Here is a 26,851-nt window from a genome sequence, read left to right on the forward strand (position 1 = left end):
CGTTATGCAGACCGAGTAAGAATTTATATGCCAAACGTGATTGGTTAAACCCAGTATTGTTTTTTTACCATTATGTTTCCTTTATACAAGCTATTTGAAAAATAGATTTTTAAATAAATTTACAATAAGTCCATTGTGAGTAACAAAAGGTGCATTGTAGGACTGTTCCATTGAGGGGCTTAAGAGCACCATGGGTTAGCTAAAAGAACAGCACAGAAGAATCTGTTGCTTTGAGACTTTCTGTGTGACTGAAATATTGGAGAAAACAGTGCAAGAATGAAGAAGACACTCATTGGATTACTTCACTTGTGTTTGTAAATTTCAGTCTGAGCTTTTGAGCAATGTAAACAACAGGCATTTTACAAAAAAAGGTTGAAGTCATCAAAATGTAATGTTCAGTCAATGAAGATATACTTGTGTTTTAATTGCAGGGACCAATAAGAATGAGACATCGTTCGGGCTTGAGATGTCCCAGGCTGGGTTTTCATCCCATGTGGTAGAGGTGAGTACTGAGCCAGATGTGGTCTTGGCAAACATCACATCATATGGGTATCATTTATGAATAGGTCTACAAATGTCTATATTACTCCACAGCAAACAATATTAATCAACAGCAAACTATATTACTTCACTGCAAACTTTTTCCAGTATTCTAAAACGGTTTTGGAATCTGCTGAGAGGCAGTGCAACCCATTTTTTATAAAAGATACTTTCATAATTGAAGCCGACATATCTAGCCACATTAATATACTTTAGAACACCCTGCACATTATTAAAGTGAAACATTTCATGCTCTTATGTGGATCAGCTTATCCAAAAATTATATTTTTGTTTTAGGTGGGCTCTGGTTGAGTCCTGGATATTTCAACTGCAAGATTTCCTTGCCATTATTTCCAACTCTGTCTCATTTAACTATTTGTTTCTAGCGTTTCCGGCCCTTTGTGTTTTCCAGCGCCTTCATTTGCATTCTCCATAATATAAAATATTTAATTTTGAGCATATCAGGCATCAAAATCTTGCTACACAGTTTTCTTAAGAAATCATTGCAAAGTTACTTACCATTAAATCCTGACAGCACTTCATGTTGCAGGCTGACAATGTTAAGCCACTGCCTCCCAATTAGCAGCATCTTAGTTGGCTTGCTGTGCAAGCTCCTTCAGTTGGCTGTTGGGCTTTCTATCTGATAGGCAGCCAAACAGCAAACTTAAGGGGTGGACATGGCACACTGACAATAATGCAACTAACTGCGAGACAGTGGCTTAGATTTGTCATCCAGTAATATGGTAATAGTGCTATTAATGGCAGGATATACTGGTAAGAAACTTTGCAACAGAGTCACAAAAAATGATTTACCTAAGAAAACTGTATACACTGAAACATAATGCCAAACATATACAAAAATAGATTTTGGGTTAAATGCACTTTACGTACAAGCAGGTCTAGTGGGTTGCTAAATTAACAACTCAGTGGACATTGTTTTCTTCGACATGTGTTGCACATTCTAAAAGGCAAATATTCTCAATTATATTATAATCAAGACCCCCAGTTAGGCAGATATCACTTGCATCCTGTAAACTGAAGGAGATAAGCATTATTTACATGGTCGTCTATATTATGTTGTTGGTTGGGAGAAATGCCCAAATCAGCCTCACTGTTGGTTCAGTAACCACTGATTGATCCTGCAAAATGGTTTGTCTACATCTGGGAGCCAGAAAACCTTTAGGCTACAGTGGTCACTACCACAGAGACATTTAACCTTTCCTGGCCTCCATTGTAATGTGAAAGGATTAAATGTTCTTTAGCTCTGAAAGCAGACACTACCTTGACTTTCTTACATGTGGTTTGGGAAAAAAGCTATATTATAAATTATATTTCTCAAAATATCCAACAGAATAAAAAGATTAAGATCCTTGTTTATTTTGTTATTTTCGCTGCTTAGTTTTGACCACACCTTTGGGTAATCTGACTATTTTTATATTTGAATTTTGTGGTTGTTTCCTAGAAAAGCAGTGACATTTTGGTTGATTGTTCAAAAGCTTTTTCTATTTATTAGGGATGCACCAATACTTTTCGAGTACCAGTGCCGATACTTAGCATTTTCATGAGAATTACCAGGTTTGCAGCGGTTGCAGCAGTTGCAGCTGGGACTTGGCTCTGGTGCTCCACCACTACCTGAAATCATTAGTTGATATTGTTTTAGAAAAACTGTCACATGACAATAAACAAAAATGTATCAGTACTGGTACTTGTAAGTACTTTGGCAAGTATCAGTACTTGTACTCGCTATATACCAGTACTTGTACTGGTATAGGTACATCCCTTTATTTATATTTATAAAAAACAAAATCACACATTAAAACAGAGATTTACAAATCCCAGGAGCTCCGTGTGCTCCTTACAAATGACAGCTGCCTCTCTAGTCTAGTCTTGGAGCTCGAAAAGTATCGGTACATGTACTTGTACCGAGTACTGTACTTGGTATCGGTGCATCCCAACTATTTATCTTTATTCTTTATAAATTGTGGTATGATTTCTAATACATACATTATGGTGCCTGGTCTTTACATTCAGGTAACACCAAAAAATATAATCTAGTTCTACAGTTCTGCCCTTGGGATCCATCAATAAACAATAGGAGGCCTATTTATATAAATTTAAAAAATTGAAAAGAAAATTGAAACAAAAGTAGAATTGTTTTCCAATCAAATTCCAAGTTTTATTTACCAGAAGAGAAAAGATGAAACCTTAATGGTTGTTATTGGCTTCAGTTTCACTGTTGTTTTCATGTTCTTTTCCACTTTTTTACATATAGCAAATGTCTTAAACGTTTCTGTTCTGGCCTCTTCATAGAACATGATGTAGTTAATTGGATATAAATCAACGCCAGAAGGCCTTTATGGGCCTTTATTCTATCAGGCAATGTTTAGTGTTTGAGAGTCACCTGTAAAGTATTCATTCAACTGATTTGACTTGAAAGTCAGGAATTTGAAGTTTGGGTGGTGTTTCGACACCTACATTGCTTTGCAGTCCATTAGTGCTGGGACATGGTCCTTTAGAATCCAAGGCAAAAAGACCAAAGTGCCCCCTCAACCCCCCAGTGGAGAGTAAATTACCTCAGTAGCGTAAGTTGCGGGTCCTGCCCTCCTGCTAAAGTGCCGTCGGCTGCCTACTCCTCGGCACAGCCCTGTAGTCTATTATTACAAAAGCCCCACTTAAATCAACTTTAGATTCCAAGTATGATTGAGATGGCCCATATACTTTAATGGGAGCAGCATCCAGTACGTGAAGACTAAAACTAAGGTTTTTCACAGCACAAGATCAGATTCAAAGCTAATTCATAAGTTTAAGTTTGATTGGTAACACAGGAAACATAGAACTTTAGATAGTAACTCTCTTAGATACTGTCTGGATCCTATCTGCAATGGTTTACAGAGAATGGGGTCAATACAGTGGACTTTCTAATTTTAGTAGAGTGGCAAAGCTCCCTGGATAGAATTATTAGCTTACTGACCCGTTTGCCTTTTAACCTAAACCTAATGCCTTAACCTAACTCTTAAACTGAATGTAACACTTAACTCAAACCTCAAGCTAAATGTAAAGTTTATGTATAGCCAAAACATATTTTTTAAACTTTTGGATAGACTAGGGATGTATTGGAACACTTGTTAAGTTTTTATTGCTCTCTTTTTTGCTCTGTAGACCATTACCACTGAGACAGAAATTGATATGAAATGTAATATTGTAGAGCTGTCCTGTTTAGGTGTCAACTATCAGAGGAGTCATTTGACTTACTTTGTAGAGATTTCATTTCACTTCCTGTTGTGTCTTTGAGACAGGAAGTAAATCTCTACAGCAGAACACAGACAGCAAACAAAAGCCACAAAAAAACTTGCAAGGATTTGAACTCTTTTCTACTATATCCAAAATCAAATAGGACGTTTTGGATATACATACTGTACCCGTTATTCCATCACAGCAATAAATACCATATGACTTTACACCTATCTTTGTGATGATGATGTAATATATTACAGATATAAAATATTGTTTTGTGTCACTAATCCATGATCTTTCTTTGCTGTGCTATTATATCATATGGATATCTTCTCCTCTAGGATGGGATATTGCTGGGGGCAGTTGGAGCCTATGACTGGAGTGGAGCCGTTTTGAAAGAGACTAGCAGTGGGAAGGTGATACCTCGGAGGGAGTCTTACTTGAAGGAGTTCCCAGATGAGCTCAAGAACCACGGGGCATACCTTGGTAAATACACAAATTACACCCATACTAAAAACAAAGTATAAACAATGTCAACACAAAGGCACTGACTGGTGTGTGTGCTTTCTTAAAGCTGAGCTCCCAGTAAAAATACACAAATTAATGCAGTGGTGTTCATTGAAAATATATTTATTGCAATCTTTCTTAAAAGTAACTAGTGTACGTGCTTGATTTCTGCTTGTATTAGCCTCTTGTATTCCTCTATGCAGCAACACTCAGGATGAGTGGCGAATTAGATGTGCTGCAGTGCATATGAACTGGCAAGGAACTTTCATTCTTACAGGAGGAGAGATCAGCATGATGATTAATCACTGTGATGCTGTTGTGCCTTCACTGTCCAAACAGTGCAGGGGAGAAGTCAGGTCTCTAACCTGGCTCTTTTGTCTGATGGGGTGGTGAATATGTCAGGGCTGGATGTATAGAAGTACAAATAATGTTGCAGCTAAACCAGCCTCCATTTGTATTTTAGTAGTATATTTAACTTCCTTGAGTTCAGCTTTAATGTTCTGGAGATCTCCATGAACCAGGGACCAGGGCCCAGTTTACCACTGACTGACCTCAGCTCCCACTTGGAGCTCCTACTCCATAGGTTAGATCAATCTCTAAAATCCTCTTGAACCAATTGATAGGTTCACATTTTGTGGTATTTACGACATGACAAAGATTTGACTTATGAACAGGAATTAAATTTGCACACTGACTGTTCTAGATTCAGGGACTTATGTGTGCTATGCAACATTGAGTAAGGTATGTTCAGATAGTCCAGACACCTCTGGATACCGTAATTTTACCCATATTGTCATCTTGTGTGCTTTATTTTCACTAGAGGTATATTTTCAACCAAAAATATTAAGTTTGCAGTCATTTAATGCTGTGAGCAGTATTAGGTGTTTGTCGATAGAAGTGGTTGATGATAGAAATACGTTTGTCATAGCTCCTTTCCACTTCTACTTTATTTGAATTTCCTTCTACTCCAGCCAGTTACATGAGGCTTGGAGAAATGCTGGAGGTTACTGAAGAAAAAACAGTAATAGAGATAAGCAGCAAACGATCTGTGGGATCAGGTCTGTAACTACAGATCACAGGACCCCATAGCAGAAATGTGATGGGGCCCCCCTGATGACCTCTCTCTGAGCTGTGAGTAATGATGCAAAGATTCCAAAGTCACCTCTTGTGCATTTTAAGTCGTCTGAAGTCAACCCTTAACAGTAGAGTACTGCATTATCTTCACATGTTCTATGTTTAATTTGCTTCAACAACCTAATGGAGCCCACTTTCACCCCCAGGCCCCATATCAGCCGCCATGGCTGCTATGGCTATAGTTACGCCACTGTGTGTGGGATGCTCTCTTTGCACTTATAACTTTAGATGAATATCACTTCCGTAGAAAGATGATCAACTGATACAGAGTATGCTTACTAACGTATCAGGCAACAAGCTGTCTAGAATTGTCCTTCAAGCCAAATTATATAACACAATCTTCACAAATGTATTCCCTTAATTCTAGCATGATCCTCAATTGAAGTCCTTTGCCACAAGATTTTCCTTAACTATGGTAATGCCAGCAAGCACAGAAGTTAACACTAACTCAGTACTTTACCATAGTATAAAGTTATCTGTAATTGCCAGATTTTGTTTTCTAACAGCATTACTACCTGAGCAAACCCGTCATTCCATTTGTAAACCAGATTTTTATAACATGAAATTGATTCAGCCTCAGCCAACTGTCATTACACACAATTAAGTTTATAAATGACGATTCCTTGTTGCAATGTCTGTTAATATAGAAAGTCCATCTGTTATTCCCTGTCCAGGTCTTGGTGTTCTTTAATAGTTTTATAGTGCGGTAATATTTTCCTACTGTGTCAGGGATTTTATTTAACTGCTCCCTACAGCTTTTATAAAATGAACAGTTTTACTGTGATATATCATGTTTTGTATACTGTAAAGTAGGGCTGCGAAATTAACAATTAATTTCTCGATTAATCGTTAATCTTTTTGATCGATTAAAAATGTTTGATCGCTAATGAAAATACTCACCTCTCTGCCGGCTTCCGGGAGTCCCGTCGCAGATCCGGTGACGTCACAGACATGGACGTCACCGGACCCCTTCCCCAAGTGTCTCCATTGGCTAACGAGGGGAAGGGGGAGGAGTCCGGTGACGTCGATGTCTGTGACGTCACCGCATCTCCGACGGGACTCCCGGAAGACCCGGAAGCCGGTGGAGAGGCGAGTGACACTGCATTTTGATGCCACAAGCCCCCAGTGGGATGTTTTTGATCATTTAGATGCAGAGCTAAAATAAATGAAATCATCCACTTCCACTGCTTAAGGGATTACAGTTTTTGTTCACAGCTGTGGTACAGGGAGGATCTGTAATTCATACCCAAACTATCCTGTTAAATAATGTGGGCTAAATGCTTATGGTTAACAAGTACTCATATGTATAATAAGGGTACGCTTTTCCAGAGAAGTAATGAAGCTGTTTAAATTAATAATTTCTATAGTGCTGACAATGCTGTGCTTTTACATACTGCACATTCACATCAGTGCCTGTCCAAGAAGCCTACAATCTAAGGTCCCCGTGTCACATACTGTCAGCGGTCTCCTCCCCCTTTCCCCAAGTGGCTCTGTCGGCTAATGAAGGGAAGGGGGGAGGAGTCTGGTGACGTTGATGTCCGTGGCGTCACCGGACTCCTCCCCCCTTCCCTTTGTTAGTGGATGGAGCCACTTGGGCTGGTGACCTGTCGACACTGAGAACTTATCGAGTTCTGCGACTGCCTGACTTCCGGTTTCGTTACAACTAAGAGGTTTGCCCAAGAAACTTGTTCTGCACGAGCGCCAGCCAAGGCATTGGCCTATACACATGCAGCACAGCAATGAACTAATAAAATGAACTAGGCAACACTAATCCAGCACTTTATTATTCTGAGTTGCCCCACTCAAGCGGCGGCCATATTGAGTGGGGCACGTGAGATTAATAACATGCTGGATTAGTGTGATCCTAGTTCATTTTATTAGTTCATTGCTGTGCTGCATGTGTATAGGCCAATGTAGTTGGATCTGTATGTGCGTTATAATTAATCGAAATTAATTGATTAACCAATTGTTAAAAAATTTGATTAATCGAACACGAAAATTTTAATCAGTAACAGCCCTACTATAAAGCTCGACAACCATTAGTTTGCTAAAGCTTGGACTTGGACGCAGGAACTGTTACAATAATGCCATATGAAAGCAATGATAATCAATAGGGATGCACCAATACCAGTATCAGTGACGATACTGGTCATTTTTACAAGTACCCGTACTGAAAATGCCCAGATACCAAAAACCGATACCAACAGTTTTATGTTTAAAAAATTGAAGCATCGCCTGTTTACAGCGCTTCTGTCGGCCCGCACATCTCCCCCTCCTGAGACCCTCCATTCGAGGCATCTGCATTGTAGTCCTCTTTAGCTGATGCTATTCTGCATTGCTGTATAATGTACTGCTGTGATTTGTAGTCCTCTATAACTGCTGGTATTCTGCATTTCTTTATATTGTATTGCTGAGATTTGTAGTCCCTCTACAGCTTGGAGTCAGTGGCAGAACTACTGGGATTGCAGCGGTTGCAGCTGTGAACGGGCCCTGGCATCTTTAAATCAATAGTCTGTATTGTTTTAGAAAAACTGTCACATGAGACAAAAAAAAAGTATTGTTAATTGGTATTGGTGAGTACTTAGGGAAAAGTGTTGGTACTCGTACTTGGTCTGGAAAAAATGGTATCGGTGCATCCCTAATAATCAATATATTTTCTTTTATAATTCTAGATATTTTACTGCAAACTTGTCATTGTTGCAGTGGGTGTAACATTGTATGGCAGCCATTAGCCAATATCTTTTGTCCATTATACATAATCCTGGATGCTTTGTGAGTTAATGCCCAGCTCTGCATTCTGATCTATGCGTTGGAACTTCTCTTGGAAAATTGTGGGGGGAAAATTAGTGTTTTATATCCGCAAGGTCCAGGACGGATCTTATTGCTTTAGGTCCTGTGGAAAAGAGGCCTGGCCCTTTGCCCGGAGCTGCTCACTACACCACAGACCCGGTACTGGCTGCGGGGGGGGGGGGGGGGGGGGGAGCGAGGTGAGCGGCCAGTGTCTCTCCTCCCACACCGCTTAGCCGCCTATCACAGTCCCGCAGAGCGATGTGGGGGCGGAGACAGCCTGCGCTGTCACAGGAGGCTGAGCTCTCCTCCCTGCTCAGCTGGCTCAACCTCCTGTGACAGCTGTCAGAGAGGAGAGCAGGCTACATACACTCAGCGATCAGTGATCGCTGAGTGTTTGTAGATAATTGATGATATGGTATGTGGACTATATTCTCAATTATGAAAGAGAGCTGACAACTGCTGCTGCATTAGAGTTTGTCTTTCTCTCGTACTTCAGGATTGTACAGTAATGTTATGGGAGGCAGATAGCCAGCAGTACTGAGCCAAATTATGCATAGAAATCCTCAGCTGTCTGCTGCATCCCATCCCAAGGAGTCCTCTGCTTTAAATATTAACTATTCTAAGTCTTAGTGGGTTTAGGTGACTATTAGGACCACCATGAATGATGCTGAGCACACACACATTATTTTAAGGCAAGTTCAACCTGCTTAATCAATTGTACATATGACATTGTGGATCAAACTAGCTTAGTATCTACAGTTCCTACTGAAGCCATAAAATAAAGGAAAGTATCAGTCGTAGATTACCATGATCGGCTCGTTTGTTTCTCTGTAGTTGAATGCTAGCTGAGGTTCATACTGTTAATTACCACAGTAGAAACATCAGTTATGAACAGTGGTGTATCAAGGGCATGGCACATATGGCACATGCCCTGGGTCCCACTCCGTGGGACAGCTGACTGTTGTGCACTCTGTCTTCGGGCTGTTTTCAAGCTGTCCAATCAAAAGAAGTAAAAAAAAAAACACTGAGGCCATCGATCTAGATGGCTCAGCAGTGACGAGCAAGTGAGGGACAGGGAGGCTCCTCCTTGTCTCCTTCCTTCCTCCTTTAACCTAGCTTGGACATCACTTGTAGATAACTTTAATGAAAGACCTCATCGCTCCACTTATTTGGATAAGTTCAGGCATTCTCCGTAGCTTAAAGACAATGGCAATGTTTACACTTCCATTTTACTCCTGTTGCTCTGCAAGAAACCCTTTTGCTCTCTGCTGGCTTTTCCACAATGTCATTAATTAATTCCACCTCATGTAGAACTACAGGTGATTAATAAGGTGTCCCATTCAATAAACTCTGCATCCACTTTTTATCAATGGAACATTTTATCGTTGGCCTGTAATGTACACACAGGTCATTGATTAAACACAAAGGAGGTAACATTAGGACATGTTCACCCCTATCTAATCGTTGCTAATTGAACAGTGACATGGATAATGATTATTGTCCAATTACAAGACTGATGGTGCAGAGGTGGCATAAGAAGGTTCATTGCTGAACCAGGAATTTAGCATTTTACCTGTCTGGCTGCGCAGTGTGGCAGATGTGTGTAGATCACAATAATATTTGTGCAAAATAAATACTTTGGCATGCAAAACAGAAAACTTATTTAAATGGTGTGTTTAGCGTCTTGTATAGTTCCGCAGTTCAGGAGATTTTTATCCCAGCCCAGTGAATCATAAAACTCCCTTATTGTGTATTGATTTTGGTTGTTTTAATGTTATTAATCATATGTGAAATGTTACAGTTCTCACAATATCTCTGAACAGGCTACACGGTCACATCTGTAGTGACATCACAACGCATCAGACTGTATGTCGCAGGAGCTCCACGATTTAATCATACAGGGAAAGTGATCATCTTTAGTATGCAAGGCGTGGACAACCTAGTGATCCATCAGTCTTTACGAGGGGAACAGGTAACTACTCCATATAAGTCACTTTATATCAAGTCACATTATAGGCCAATTATCACAATTGGAGGGGAATGGCCATTAGAATGAATTGTCTGTGAAAGTTCTCATTCATCCAGGTCATGCTACATCTGTAAAAACTTAATCAAGGCAACCGGACTTGCTGTATTTTTATTAAAGATGTTTTGCTGGTCATCCTACTAGCTTTCTCAATTTAGAATTCTGAATTGAGAAAGCTAGCCGGATGACTAGCGAAACGTCTTCAAGAAAAATACAGCAAGTCCAGTTGCCTTGATTTCTTTTTTACAGAAATTAGAATGAATTGACATTGGCCTTCACTAAACATTTCTCTAGGATTGTGATCGTGTGACATAAGTTTATGTTCTCCCCACTAGATCGGGTCATATTTTGGCAGTGAAATTGGCTCTGTTGATGTGGATGGAGATGGGGTAACAGATGTGCTGCTGGTTGGAGCTCCAATGTTCTTCAGTGAAGCAAGAGAGCGAGGCCGTGTCTCAGTATATGGTATGAAAGAGGTAAGTCTGTCAAACCAATCAAAGCTTATACAGTATCAGTTGAATCAGTAATTTTAAAAATCTTACTCCCTTTATATGGGCGATGAAGGAAAATAAACTTGCAGTGTGCAACCCAACTTTTACACAAACTACTTACATGCAGTCTGAAATATTCTGATTGAAAAGGTTTAGACCCCCATTCCTGCTTTGCCTCATGCAGAACGCACTTTTTTCAAAACTAAAATTGTGGAAAGGGAAACAATTGCATGCCTGACGTCTGTACCTCCCCTGCTGCCAATATATTATAATGCTACTGACTTGCCAGCCCTAAACCCATTGTGAATGCCCCATTACTTGTTGCCACCTACCTCACAATGAAAAATATACATTAAAAAAAGCCATCATGACCCCCAGAGCCCTGGAGAGGTTCATGCCTGTTATCCCTGTTATCTGCAGACAAAATTAAGTCCTTATCCAACCCAGAGCCATCGCCTCAGAGACACCACATTGTCTCTTGAGGTAAGCCTGCTGTTGACTTTGCATCAGATTAATTTTTTTTTAATCCTCTGACTAGAGTGACCTAAAATCTGATGATAAACCCCAGCAAACTCTGCTCACATTCCAGAACCGGCTTGCACTAAGATTGCGTCCCAGGTGCAGGCAACCCAATCCAGAACTAGCTGCACTCCAAAGGTCTTTACCAAAGATAAAAATCATTATTTATGGAGCAAATACATACTGTTTGTTCCTCCCCATGTGTGCTCAACCTTTAATGCGTTTCACCACTTCAGCTTACTCATAGATAGTATGCGTAAGCCTCTATGCCTAGCCTCTATGCCTAACCTCTATGATTAAGCTGGAATGATGAAACGCATTAGAGGTTAAGCACACATGGGAAGGAACAAACAGTATGTATTTGCTCCACAAATAATTTTTTTATCTTCGGTGAAGACCTTTGGAGTGCGGCTATTTCTGGGTTGGGCTGAAATCTGATGGGTTACTCTGGTCACTGCACATGTAATGTAGAGGAAGCACTGTTAGAAAACTTTCTTATCCAATTTGCTGTTGCTGCCAAATTCCTAACCCAGAAAAATATTAATTATGCTGTTGCCAAATTCCTAAGAAACAACACAGCAAAATATTCGTCATTGTTTGTAATTTAAAAATAATAATTTACAAAGTTTAAAAAATGCTGATGGATTTTTAATCCAAGCATAGCATAGAGATATTTGTGACGACCTTTCTTATAAGTACAAACATGTAGAAATAAATACCAAAGGATCATTTATATTATATATATATAATAATGTATCATTTATATTATATATTATATTATAGAATAAATATCTGCCTTTAACTCCAATTTAAGTGTTAAGAACACCCCAACATTTTTTATATATTTATTTTAGCTGCTCTAGTGTTATGGGTGACATAACTAAACTTACTAAATAACATACTGATTGACTGAACATAAAAATGACTTTATTTTAAAGTCAATACAGAAATGAGACAATTAAACCTAGTGCTATAAGCATCCCCCAGTGGATATTCTAAACAAGAATAAAGTCTGAAGAGTTGAAAAAGGAAGTCCAGAAATGTCCTGGGTGTTAGGACTGGGAGTAATGGAGATCTCCCCAACAGAGAGCATCTAATCCTTGTCATATCAATTTGAGTGGCATTCTACTTTAAATAATGGTTTTATTTTACATGCTGTTTAAAGTTTGTTTCTAAACTGATGTTTTATATCAAATTGTAATTATTTGTAATGCATCTTCATTTTTAAAATAGTACAAGGTGCATCTATGATACCTAATTTTCTTTTACAAAACATTTTATTATTTTAACAAGGAGCAAACAAAGACAGTAAGTACATAAAAAGAAGTACAAAAGATCATAGTGAAATGGCAATCATCACAACAATGGACGTTAGAAATCTGTGGGAAAGCAAAAAGCACTACAATCCAGTGCAAACCCAAAGCGGGATGGCTATGATACAATCATTTTAAGGCATACTGGGCTTTCCAATGGGCAACAACATTGCCTACATGCTTAAAGACATATTGATCTACAATCCAGTCCAAACCCAAAGCGGGATGGCTATGGTACCATCATTTTAAAGCATACTGGGCTTTCCAATGGGCAACTACATTGCCGGCATGCTTAAAGACATATTGATATAGCTGAGTCAGGCAGCTGGGTCCCTCCGCTAGGAGAGAGGAGGAGGGCTGTGTCATTTGGCTGTGTAAGATCTTGGGTAAAGCTCTTTCATCGCAACATATCTTAAAAAAGTTACTATTTGTGTTGTAAATATGAAATATATACAATAATATATATCAAATAATTAATACCTGATGAAAAAAATTAACAGGGCTATTCACAAAAGGGTGAAGAGTTTGGAGAAGGCAGGAGAAGAGAGCAATCTAGGCCAAAATAGCTGATTTGGAAATATTCTCCAATTCAGCTCACTTTCCAGTTCAGCTATGTTGTCCTAGATTGTTCACTTCTCCTGCCTTCTCCAAACCCTTCACCCTTTTGTGAATAACTGGAAGTTCAGAGCAGTGGAGAGGAGGGTTAGGGTGATATCTTGAGATAAGGTTGAAGATGTAACCAGAGGTGGAGTTGTAGATGGCTTTGTGTAAAGAAAATAACTAAACATTCATTTTGGCATATATTCATACGGAGCTAACGTTCACAGATATTCGCAGGGTAACCGGCTTGTTTGTTTTGTTTAAAAGATGTCATACATTTCATTCTAATACTTTATATTTGTAATACAACATGTTATTTTTTAGTTACAAATGTAGATTTAATCTCCTCTTAATCTCTTTCTGTCTAAACCATCTCTTACTAACTCCCCATTGATCCCTTCTCTTATTCCTTCTCTAGATTCTTCTTCTTGCAGACTCTTTGTATTGCCCTCCTCCCTGCAGATTTTTCTTTTAGTGGTCTATTCACTAAGCTGCCGTAGGCAGCCGAGTGACTCACCGACCCCAAGCGAAGTGAGCCGAACGCTGTTTGGCTATTCACTTCAGGCTGGTACGGCTAAGCCGAACCTTCGGCAGGCTACTCGCTGCTGTTCGGTCTATTCTCATAGATGCCGAACAGCAGTGAGTGAATAGCCAAATGCCGCTGAGTGGCATTCGGCTCGGCTGTTCAGCTCGGTCCCTCTGTGGCACCGACCAGAACAGAAAAATTGTTAAAAAAGTAGAAAAAAAATTGAAAACGATTGTGCGGAGCTAGCAGTGACAGCTAGCTCCGCCTAAATGTTTTCTATTGGAGAACTGCAGGTCCCCCTCTGCTGATTGACAGCAGCAGTGGGCGGGTGCAATAGCTAGTTTGCTATTGGCTATTGGAAATTGAAATGGCCAATAGGAATCTAGCTATGCTTTCCTGTGGGGATTTCTTTTTTTATTTTTTATTTTTTATTTCTTCTGACGGCAGCCAACGGCTGGCGTCAGAAGAAAAAAAAGAAAAAAACGAGCAGGGAAAGGTTTACTCCGCTCGATCTGGTAACCAGGGACGCTGATCTCTCTGCAAGTTGGCGGAGCCAGCCGTGAGATGACGGCTGGCTCCGCCCAGCGGTCAGAAGCAGGCCAGCTTCGGCTTTCAGCACGGCTCAGTCGAGCCGAGGCATATGCCTTCGGCTCGACTGAGCCGCTCGGCCAACTTCGGGAGCTGTACGGGCTATAAGGAATAGCCCGTAAAGCAGCCCTTCGGTTCTACTGAACCGAAGGGGTCCTGGGGCCGAAGCTAGCCAAAGGATCAGGCGAAGCTATGGCTAGATCCTTCGGCAGCTTTGTGAATAGACCCCTTAGTTTACAATAAACTTGTGAAGGATTAGATCCACGGCTTTAGTTGCATTTTATATCTTCCCGGGGGCATATTTCCTTTCATTTCCTGCCCCCAGAGACACCACGGGAAGTAACAGGCCAAAAATAAGCAAAACATAAGACACAGAATATGTTTATATCTAACCAATAAGGATACCAACAGCAGTAAAAATACAACCAAGGTTCTAACCTTTCGTAATTAAAGAGAATTGACCGGAGTTCTACTTTAAAGTAGTATTATAACTAACCCAAAGAGTAAAAGCACGATTCCTGTGATATGACATGAAGCTTTTGTCTAAACTTGTTTTTGCTTGCAAACTTTTTCCATATGTGTGAAACACAACTAATATTCTCACAGCTTGTTTTTGATAGCCACTGTTTTCTGAATTTGGAGACTTTCTTATGACACTTCAGTTCAGGAGTTATATTCCTCTTATACACACTGTACTATATTGTGGAACTGTGTTCTGGTCTTGTTACAGAAACGCTTTGTTCCAGATGGAGCTTTGCGTGACTTGGACAGCTCACAAGATTCACGGTTTGGATATGCCATCTCTGCAGTGCCAGACCTAAACCAAGACTCCTACAATGATGTGGTGATCGGGGCACCTCTAGAAGATGGCCATAAGGGTGCCATTTATATCTTCCATGGATTCAAGAAAAACATAATCAAGAAATACAAACAGGTAGAAATCTAGATTGCTAATGACTCATATGATTGGTAACCATCAAGGTTTTCTTTTTCGGCTTCAACATTTTCAATTTGTATCGACGTTGACTTAAGACATAAGACTTAAAGTGACACTAAACTCAGGAATTAAATCTTAAAAATGCATTCAAGTACCCTAACTAATAACAAAAATGCACCCTATTTGTGTATCACTTGGCTGTAGATCCTCAAATCATCTCTGAATTAGTGTCGACGCTGTCCTTCCTTCTGGAGGGGGGTTACTTTTGTTCCTCATGGTCCTTGTGTGTGTTGTAAAGTAGTCATAGCTCCAAGCTCACTCCTGTGATGGACTACAATGTCACATTTGGTTTACTAATTTGTATTGAGATTATAGTCCATCATGGAAACGAGCTTGGTGCAGTGGCTACTTTACCACACACACAGGAACCATGGGGAAGAAAAGTAGCCCCCCTCCAGAAGGAAGGACAGTGTCAGCACCAATTCAGAGATGATTTGAGGACTACAGACGAGTGATACACAAATAAGATACATTTTGGTTGATAGTTAAGTTACTTGAATGTATTTCTAAGATTTAACTACTGTCACTTTAATACATAAGAAGAATGGAATCTGTATTGCATCAGTCAGATTCTTGCAATTGTTTTCTCTAGTAAAGTCTAGAACAGTGTAGACAAATTCTGGTCCTCCAGCTGTTGTGGAACTACAAGTCCCATGAGGCATTGCAAGACTCTGACAGCCACAGGCATGACTCCCAGAGCCAGATTAATGATGGAATTTGTAGTTTCACCACAGCAGGAGGGCCAGATTTTCCCAACCCTGGCTGTAGAACAAGAAACTGATGAATAAAACACTGGTAAACAACTGCCTGACAACACTGTTGTCCATACATATACATATGCAGACCCCCTATATGTCTCCTTGTATGCAGCCAAATCTGCAGCATATTTTATGATCTATGGTGACAGCCAAATCTGATAGATATACAGCTGTTGATGTGGACTAGCCTTATAATTTGGCACAGAACTGCACAAGGCAGAAGGACATTTAAAAAAATCACATATCTGATCCTGGCCTTTGAAGAGTATGTAAACCCTAACAATGAACTTCTCCTATTTGCTTTATTGTGGTCTGTTAAATATACCATTGAAAACATTTGATTATGTCTGTACATTTTGTGCAAGAAATACTTGTTGATCATGTCAGAAGCGTAGAGCTTTCCAGTGTGTTGTTTACACTTTGTGTGTTAATGCAAGCAGTCTAATTAGCCCTCCTAGTGCATAAGTTTGGACTGGAGAATGATAAGATTTATGTTTTAGAGATCGGAAGTAGGAGGCAGGGCAGGGCTGACACCACTCAGTGCTAAAAATGCTGTGTTTTGTCAGCCCACAACAGGACTTAGGAGCTAAGTGCATTTCTGACACATCAACAGATGTTATTCCATACTTATAGGGTCTTTAAAGGAATAATACTTAGGGAAATGTGTGTGCATTACAGAGATTTACTGCATTTCTTTATTTTGCCCTGATATACCCTATAAATACCGAGAAGATATTTCTGCATGTTTTCCGTCACCATGGCACCTTAGTGGATGCTGATGTTAATACTCTTTTCATGTTCTCGTATATCCAGCGCATTGCTGCAGAAGACTTGTCTCCGACACTGGCCTATTTTGGTTGCAACATTCATGGAGAGATGGATATGAACGAGGATGGTCTGGTGGATCTGGCAGTGGGTTCTATGGGAAACGCTGTTCTACTCTGGTGTGTGGATGATAGTGTACCAATACTGCTGTGATAAACCTTCTTCCAATAATGTATAACATGCATGATGTAGTAACTAACAAAATAAAGTTTTTAAGGTCAGTGCACCCAAATTGTAGATCTCAGTTACAGGTGGATTCTATTGGACTGAGACATGTACTGTGAATGTCAAAAGCCATCTTTAACGTTGGGGACACAAGTATTGATACAAGTGCCTGACTTTTTAGAAGGGGTGACACCAAAATGACCATCAGTCATTTTGGTGTCACCCTCCAATGGTGTCACCCAGGTGCTGGCCGCACCCCCCTTGTGACGCCACTGGACCTATCACAAATCACTATGTGTATGGTCACCATTGGAGACCACAGCAACAATATCTTTATGCCACACTTCCTAGTTCTGGAGTTTGTAGTTTAGGCCCCTTTTATGTAAAAAAGTATACATAGGGGTCTATTCACGAAGCAGTCGAAGGACCTAGCCATAGCTTCGGACTATCCTTCGGCTAGCTTCAGCCCCAGGACCTCTTCGGTTCTACTTCTTCACAATAGCCCGTACAGCTCCCAAACTTAGCCGAGCGGCTCAGTCGAGAGCCGCTGTTTTAGCTGCACCGAGCCGCTATTTCAATTTGCAAAAGCCAATAGTAAACTAGCATTGCACCCGCCCTCTGCTGATGGACCTGATGGAGAACTGCAGCAGAGGGCAGGTGCAATGCTAGTTTACTATTGGCTACCGAGCAGAACAGCCGAGCCGAATGCCGCTCAGCGGCATTCGGCTATTCACTCACTGCTGTTCGGCATCTATAAGAATAGACTGGACAGCAGCGAGTAGCCTGCCAGAGGTTCGGCTTAGCCGATCCAGATGTTGGATCAGCTGAGTCGAACTCCTTCTGCACTTCGGGTCGGCCGAACATCCTGAGCAGATGTACGGCTGATTTCGGCCGATATACGGCTGAAATCAGCCGTACCAGACTGAAGTGAATAGCCGAACAGCCGAAAAACTCACTTCAGGTCAGTCTTTCACTCGCCTGCCTACGGCAGCTTAGTGAATAGACCCCATAGTATACTATATATTGTATATAGCAAGGGTAGCCAAACTCCGGCCCTCCAGCTGTGGTGAAACTACAAATCCCATGATGCATCACTCTCCGGGAGTCATGTCTGTGGCTGTGAGAATCTTGCAATGCCTCATGTGATTTGTAGTTCCACCACAGCTGGAGGGCTGGAGTTTGGCTACCTCTGGTATATAGTATAGTATAAAATAGTATAGTATATATATGTTATAACTTCACGGCCACACAGCTACAAATACAATCATCTAATGTCTATGGGCACCTTAGTGCAAAGGGTGATTTTATCCCAGTAGAAATCTGCTAACATGAGAGCACATTTTTTATTTGTTCTTTGATTGGTTTAATCAGTATGTGCATGTCTATAGGGGAAAACTAATATTTGGATATTTTATTTTTACTGCTAGTAGATCAGTTTTTTCTCTGGCACTCGGCATGAAAGAGGACATTATCTGTAATCAATATATAATAGCAGATAGTTGGGCCTACTTTCTGGTTGGACCTATGGCAATGCCATTGCTAGCATTGAAAGTCATTGAGACAACTGGGCAGTAATGATGAGATCATACAAAATGAGAAACATCTAACTTTCTTTACCCTACCATTATGAGCTTTTGTCCTGACTTAGGTTATATAATTTCTGTCAAAAACGGAAACGATGACCACTAACAGTTTAATGATACCTTGTGCTTTTAATGGCAGGACTCGCAGTGTTGTACAGATTAATGCAACCATTCGATTTGAGCCACCGAAGATCAACATTTTTAGCAAAGAATGTCACAGGAATGGACGGGAAGCCACTTGCATGGCAGCATTCATCTGTTTCTCACCGATGTTTAAAGCTCCCCAGTTCCAGGGGCAGAGTGTAGGTAGGTACCCAAACCTTAAATCAAGTTAAGTCAATTGTACTATGCAGAAGGAATGTACCATATGCCATATACAGCCTACAATATACAGTATTACAATTAGTCTGAGCAGATCTTATGACAATCAGGCAATATATGAGCAAACTGCTGAGTAAGAATGGGCACATGAACAATGAAACACATTCAGTACATCTCTCCAATACATGCACATTTCCCCATGTTTTGTCTCTTCAAAATACTTCAAATACAGAAAAAACCTGTTAATCCTGCCAGAAATCCAGTGAGCTCCTAACATTCTGTGCTGTCTGCCTCTGCTGCACTGAAATGTCTAGCAGTTTTAAGGTTGCAGTCAAAGTCAGGAGGGAGCAACCCAGGAAGACAATGCTGCTTCTCCATAGATTAAATAGTGAGTGAGCGCTGTCATCCAAGGACAGAAAGTGCGTTACTGGCAGGATCATGAGGTAAAAATAAAAAAGAATGCATTATATAAAATATACTGTATATTCTTGAGTTATGATACAACTTGTGTCGATATTCACTTTCCATTATGAATGTGCTTTATTGGTGCTATAGATTTTTAATTCTATAATAAAATAATTGAAATGGAAAAAATATATATGCGTATGAGGGTACCATTATGTCCGACATCATGATTTCCCAAACGATTTGTGAATTACGGATGTAGATACCTGCCCACCTTGGGAAATATCCTTAAATACTTTATTATGATACAACTTAAAGCTACATTTAAAAAACAAACTCCCCTTGCAGTGGAGCTTCCGACACACTAGAAGGGCTAAATACTTGTTTTTTGTCTTGGATACACTTGAAAAAACACTTTTACTTACCTTATCCCTCACTTCCCGGGAAGCCGGCGCTCACCTCTTCTCTCCATCGTTGCTCCGCCGGCACTGCTGGTCCTGCATTGTACATTGCACTGTATGTGATGACATCAGCACTCAGGGTCCCTGGTTCATATCCCCGCCAGGTCACTATCTGCAAGGAGTTTGCATGTTCTCCCTGTGCTTGCGTGGGCTTCCATCGGGTACTCCAGTTTCCTCCCACACTCCAAAGACATGCTGGTAGGTTGATTGGCTCCTGTCTAAATTGGCCCTCGTATGTATGCATGTGATATAAGGACCTTAGACCATAAGCTCCTTGAGAGCAGGGACTGATGTGAATGTGCGCTATGTAAAGCGCTGCATAAATTATCAGCGCTATATAAATACCAATAATAAGAGAAGTGGCTTTGGGGGACCGGAGGCATGGAGAGGAGGAAGATTGTGTGAGTGAGGGATAACGTAGGTAAAAGTGCTTTTTAATGGTACCCTAGACAAAAATGAGCATTTAACCTTTGCAGGTGGGGAGCTCTACTGCAAGAGTAGTTTTTCATTTTCCCAGAACTCAGCTTTAAAAATGTCCTATACCCTGGATCTATGGTAACATTCTATATCCCACTACCCAGATTCACACAAAACAAAACATACAGTATATATTTTATCTACAAATTCTTTTTCACATTAACACATCACCTTCCAGGTTAATGTTTTCGGCCCAAAAAAAGGCTGAGAAATGTCCAATGAATTTCTATGGCCAAGTTCACACCTGAGCGTTTTGTTGCTTGTAGCAAAACGCACGTCGCTAGAAAAACGTGCAAATGTATGTGCAAGTGTAAAATGCACACAAACGTGCAAAAAACGTGCTACACAAAACACGCTGAAGACGCACATATTTGGTAGGTTTGGTTTGGTTTGGTAGGTAAAGTCCACCTTTTCCAAGAAAAATAATACGTTGTACATGCACAAATTCATAAAATACAAAAACTGCATTTATTTAATTTTGTTTGCATTGGGGCCAGTAAAGCATTAAAACCGCAATCAGTGGTTTGTGGGTGCAATGCTCAGGTTCCTGCAGACTCATCTTCCTGTCCATGTCAGTACGGACATTCAATAACATGGACGGGAGGAAGAATGAATGGACTACAAGTAATGTGACATCACTGCACATCAGGGGCTGACTGGCAACTTTTAGCCCAGGGGGCAAGTACAACCCAGAGGCCCATGGTGCAGCAACTTGGCCCCCCTCTCGCTCTGCCTCTTCCCCCGCCTTCTCCCCGCCCGTCTGCCACTTTTGCCATCCATGTAACGGTAGTGTGAACGGTCGGGTGATGTGAGGACTCCTAGTAAGTCCATGAAAGGGGTGACTGGCTGGGGGATGGTGCTCTCCTCCCACTGAGCTCCCTACATAATTCTTGTCAAAGGACATGTTTCATGTTAAATCTCAAATATGAGTATAACATGAAGGTAAAGTTAGCCTTTAATCTCACTTGGACTGGCACTGAAAGAGGCTTGGTTCTACCTTTGTGCCAGAGTTTCTGGTAAACCAAGTTTCGTAGACAGAATTAAATTCGATACCAAACTTATCCTAGAAGAAAAAGGTCAAGGTGCACCCATATAGTTTAATGCTAGAGAAACTGACGTGGACACAAGGCAGTATCTTTCCCAAGGCACAATCTAAGGGGCTTAGTTTCTTTAAGAGGGACTGATTCCCCAGTTAAACCAACACTTGAAACAATATTATTGTTGAGGCAACAAGGGGGAACTTCAGAAGCACAGAGGGCCATGCGGACTGCACCAGTGTCAAGTAAGCATTCAAAACTTCTGTCCCCCTCGGGGAAGGGAATTTCACCCAGAAACAATGTTAATCTTGCCTCTGCCACTTCCCAGGCTTATAGTGGAATTGTCTGCTTGCCATCCTTTCCTGGCCTCCTCTAAAGTAACATGATATGTGGCAAGTGCAAGGTAAGACATTTTATGACATGATACATTTGAACAGGGTACAAATAAGGTCCCTTTTCTGTATATATTTTAATTTAGTCTATTTGATCTTTTTACTAACTAACCTATAGCTATCTACTTTTCTTTTACTGATATAAAATATACATTGACATCAGCACAAAAAAAACAAAAACTAAAGAGAAAAAGTCCAAAGAAAACTAAATAAAACTTGGGCAGCTGTTTGTGGTTAGCATGTCTATCTAGGTCAGACCTGGGCATTTTACACCTCGCAGGCCATATCTGGCACTTTGTCTGTCCATGTCCGACCTATGATCCAGACACAGACCAATCACCAAACTATGCTCTGCTCGGCTGGCTGACAGGTGATGCGCAGGCCTTCAAGATAGGTGCATACTGTGTGTTAATCGCACGGAAAACTGCCATCAATACACAGCATAGCTGTGAACCTACAACGTCTATTGGTTCAGCCCTCCACAACAGTCCCAGTTTCTCATGTGGTCCATTGAACAAATTAATTGCCCACTCCTGATCCTATGTATCTTACCAAGGACACTGTTTGCATGGAGTTTGTATGCATTCCCATGTTTGTGTGGGTATATACTGTATATTATAGGGACCTTTCATTGTGACCTCCTTCAAATCAAGACAAAGCAACTGATGTGAATGGTTCTGTAATATGCAAGCTAAGTATAAAGGTAGAAAAAAAACAAATATGGGCAACTGCAAATTTTTATTAGAGAATCCTTAAAGTGATCTCTATTGAGGTCAAAGTTACTAAACTGGCATTAAAGAATAACTGTAGAAATATATCATATACTTACATTCGGTACCAGATGGCCTTGTGCTCCTTGCTAACAATAAATAAGAATTCATATTTTTACCACTCCTACATTGCAGTGCTGGACCTGCACACAATGTCTATAGCCTCTGCTGATCCCATAATGAGTGCCAGGCTTTGGGGAAGGTGCAGACAAGGGTGAGGACTCCCATAAGCTTTCTGATTGAGAGTTATGAGAAGCCCAATCTTCTAGAACTACGACAAGCATTCATTATGGGAGCAGTGGGGAAGGAGGAGGGGGTGATTGGAAACACTGAATGTAGGGTATCTATATTACATGTTCTTGACAGTTTAATGACATGCAAATTTTAGGAGCATGAAAATAAATATATCATATGTAATGAGAAAACTAAATGCTTTACCAGCTCTTTAATATGTCCCCTCTATATTTTGGTGTTCATTAAATGGCCTTGTTTTGCTTGTGTATTTATCACAGGTATACTGTATATACAGGTGAAACTCGAATAATTAGAATATCGTGCAAAAGTAATTGCAGTAAGTGCTGCAAAAGGGGCCCAAACCAAGTACTGAGTACATATGCATGCTTGTACTTTTCAGAGGTCCGATATTGTTCTATGTACAATCCTTGTTTTATTGATTGCATGTAATAATCTACTTTTTTGAGGTTGTGGATTTGGGGTTCTTGGGGTTTTCATGAGCTGTAAGCCATAATCATCACAATTATGACAAATCACAGCTTGAACTATCTTGCTTTGCATGTAATGAGTCTATCTCATATATTAGTTTCACCTTTTAAGTTGCATTAGTGAAATAAATGAACTTTGCACGATATTCTAATTATTGAGTTTCACCTGTATAACATCATCAATTTACACAGCACTTTACACGCTATTCATTCACACCAATCCCTGCCCTCAAGGAGCATATTATCTAATGTCTTTATCTTGGGAAGAAACCCATGCAAACACAGGGAGAACATGCAAACTCCAAGCAGATAGCGTTCTGGCTCAACCTGGATTCAAACCAGGGACCTCAGTGCTGCAAAGCAGAAGTGCTAGCTGCTGAGCCATTTATGCATGGTATAAAGTGTTTATGCATTGGCAGGTTTGTGCTGTTGCGATTTTTTTTATTTAAAAAAAATGTATTACTTTTAATTATACCATTTTAAAATTTACAAACATATATACAACATATATCCCCCCCATGAAAAAATTTATTTTTTAATATTAATATTATAGAATGTTAATGCCTAACCGCTCAGGACCTTTACAAAGATTTCACAGAATTAGATTTTGACTGGTATAATTGTAAGGGTGACTAACATTGTACTTGTATCCTCAGGTATTAAATACAATGTGACAATTGATGAGCGCAGATACACTCCTCGTGCTGTGATTGATGACATTGGGGGAGACAAACACTTCATTGAAACCATCAGAGCCACAAGTGGGCACAGCCAGTGCCAGCAGCTCAATTTCCATGTTCTGGTTAGTTTCTTTTTTATTTAACGGAACACAGGGGAGCAAAGAAGAGAAGTTCATTGTTAAGCATTACATACACTTGAACCACAAGAACTAAAAACTCAACTATCATCTGAACTACTGGTTCAATATTTCTCGGACCAATTCTCATCCGTCCAAAAGATCTGTACTAGCTTTGGCTTTGAATGATGCCTAAAACGTGGCACCCAAAAGCACGTATGCCACAGCGCATAGGGTCATTACCACTTGAAATTTTTTTTGATCTCCTTCCCAATTAGGGATTCATATACTTTTAAACATTTTCAAATCTCAGATCTGAATCATTTTAAAATACACTAAAACCTTGTCTGGATATGCACATCCATAGCTGTCTTATGTTATAACCATACTGATTTTTTTATACACTGCCCCTTTAAGTACTGACAATGACTGCTGTAACCACATAGGGAAACGTTTGGATGAGAGGAATGTTACTTGGTTTCCAAGTAGAAATAAATATAATATGTGTAAAATAGCAGTATCCTTAGGGATGACTTAGGAAAGATGAGTATCACTTTTAAAGTAAGAGAACATGATTTTTTTTATTTATATATGTTCCCTCTCCTCTCTAGGACACAGCAGACTACGTAAAGCCCATCACCTTTTCTCTGGAGTATGAGTTGGCATTTCCTGACCAGGGACCAGTGCTGGAGGAAGGCTGGCCAGCAACTCTCAAAGCATCAGTAAGTACTGAATAAAATAAGTAATATGTTGAAAGAAAACCATTAATTTATACTGTATGTCTGAATGGTCAAGCCTTCACATTTTCAAGAATATAATTAATAATGTCTTCTGTGCATTGTTAATCAGATGCATGTGACAAGGTCTAGTTGTCAGTTTATCTTAGCTTTTGAACATTACAGTGCTTGATGCAGCAGCACTCTTAACCTACCTGTCCAAACGTTGGCAGGGTCATTAATGAAAGACGCCATAGCCTGCATTCATTTTTTGGATTTGGATAGAGTGAGGAAGGGTTTGAACTTCTGCTGAGTTTTAATTGTTGTCTATGTCCCCACTGGAGACATATCCCCCAAGTTTATTCATGGTCTGCAGGACAGGATGTGTGAAGGGTCTCTCTATAGGGGACCCAGACAGAAATAGAAGCATGTTTAGAAGAGTGGTAAAGATTTAAATCCTTTGTCAGGTTTGAACTGCTTTATGTTACTCTGTTGGTTTATTTCCCCACACGTCTTGACATAGGAAGTGAGGGAAGCTCTTCCCAGTAGGAACACATATAACATTAAAACCTTGCAGAGGAAGGAGGGCGCATGCGCGGAGTAAGGCGGATCGGATGTCCGGTCCGTGAGCCTCGCACCTAGTACGGAACTGAACCTCCGCTCCCGTAACGAACATGAGCGGGCAGATTATAGCAAACAGAGAAGGCAGCCGGGGAGTCCCCCATCATCGGACTGAAAATCAGCAATGACCGGGAGACCACCTAAAAAGAAGGAGGCGCAGGGCGCTAAGACGGCGGCAAGCGGCAAGACTAAGATGGCGGTGGTGTTGAGCCCTCGAGAGGGTAATGGCATCTCACAAAGGAGGAGCATTGAGTCGGTCTCCACGAAGAAGGCAGTGGTGAGTAAAGGGGAGCACTCGCCTGCCTCGATGGGATCACTTATTGAGAGGACATTAGAAGACACGCTCATGTCACAACAGGCTTCTCTCCCCTCCAGCCCGATATATGTCCCCACCTATGCTGATCTAAGGGAAGAGGTAAGGAGAGGGATTGGAAATGATAACATCTTGACCCATTTCTCTGAAATGTTGGAACAGGGGTTGAATAAGATGGCTATACAAATTACCACAGAGATAAGATCGGATCTGAGAGAATTGGGGATGCGTATAGACTCTATAGAGGCAAAACTAGATAAAACTATACAACATACTAACCAACATAAAATAGATATACGACATCTGCAGAACCAACTAGATGATGTGTACGCTAAAGTGGATGACTTAGAAAACAGATCACCTCGTCACAACTTCCGCATCAGGGTGCTCCCTGAAACAATAACCGATCTGGATTCTAATGTGAAGCTCCTTATGAAAAAGCTGATACCTGGCGTGGAGGAATATAAGCTGGAACTGGACAGAATCCACCGCGCATTTACGGCTAAGAGTTCAGAGGGGTATGCCAGAGATATCACTGTAAAACCGCATTTCCATAGTATAAAGGAGCTGATCATGCAAAACGCTAGGAAACGCACAGAACTTACTATGGCAGGACATCCAATCCAGATTTATGCTGATATTTCGCCAGCTACAATACAGAAAAGGCGTACTTTGAAACCTCTATTACAGGTCCTAATAACCAAGGGAATAAAATACAGATGGGCATTCCCTTTTAGGCTGACATTCTCTTTTGAGAATAAACCTTACTCAATCATAACATACCCAGAAGGTGAACAACTATTGAGACATTTGGGACTGCTTCCTGGAGATCCAGAAATAATACACTCGGACAATAGTGGCTGGGCGGAGTACTGCCCCATATCTCCACTATGGCATAAGCCTCAGGGAAGAACGACATCAACCCGGGGAGGAAAGAGCTAAAAAAAAAAAAGCCTTTCCTCTCCCTCTCTTCCGTTTCTCCTTTCTTTTTTTTTCTCTTTCTTTCCTCTCTTCTTTTTATCACTCTTGCTGCTTGGTATGATTATGCTGTTATGACTATGACTGTGCTGCTATTTTTTCTTGTATTATCCAGCAAAAAAATCTACTTAAAGAAATTTTAGAGGAGCTATAAAGAGGAGTGGGGGTTCGACCGTACTGGGCAGATGTGGGCCCTGACTTGACCTAGGTGTCGGGATTTCCCGAGAGGGGGGTCAAGTCTGGTAT

At 40.6% G+C, this 26,851-nt stretch overlaps 1 protein-coding gene across 1 annotated transcript in view; it reads left to right on the forward strand.

The window, feature by feature from the left end:
- Nucleotides 1-26,851, forward strand: part of ITGA11 (integrin subunit alpha 11) — a 66,653-nt gene that overhangs the window by 12,742 nt on the left and 27,060 nt on the right. Inside the window, exons 8-16 of the mRNA XM_018552852.1 lie at nucleotides 432-502; nucleotides 4,116-4,260; nucleotides 10,029-10,177; nucleotides 10,567-10,707; nucleotides 14,999-15,202; nucleotides 16,837-16,967; nucleotides 18,736-18,902; nucleotides 23,838-23,983; nucleotides 24,589-24,699. Coding sequence (XP_018408354.1) covers nucleotides 432-502; nucleotides 4,116-4,260; nucleotides 10,029-10,177; nucleotides 10,567-10,707; nucleotides 14,999-15,202; nucleotides 16,837-16,967; nucleotides 18,736-18,902; nucleotides 23,838-23,983; nucleotides 24,589-24,699 — 1,265 coding nt within the window. The remainder of the gene's footprint in view (nucleotides 1-431; nucleotides 503-4,115; nucleotides 4,261-10,028; nucleotides 10,178-10,566; nucleotides 10,708-14,998; nucleotides 15,203-16,836; nucleotides 16,968-18,735; nucleotides 18,903-23,837; nucleotides 23,984-24,588; nucleotides 24,700-26,851) is intronic.

This window comes from Nanorana parkeri, unplaced genomic scaffold, assembly GCF_000935625.1.
Source record: "Nanorana parkeri isolate BGI_ZX_2015 unplaced genomic scaffold, ASM93562v1 scaffold98, whole genome shotgun sequence".
In the NCBI taxonomy this organism is placed as follows: Eukaryota; Metazoa; Chordata; class Amphibia; order Anura; family Dicroglossidae; genus Nanorana; species Nanorana parkeri.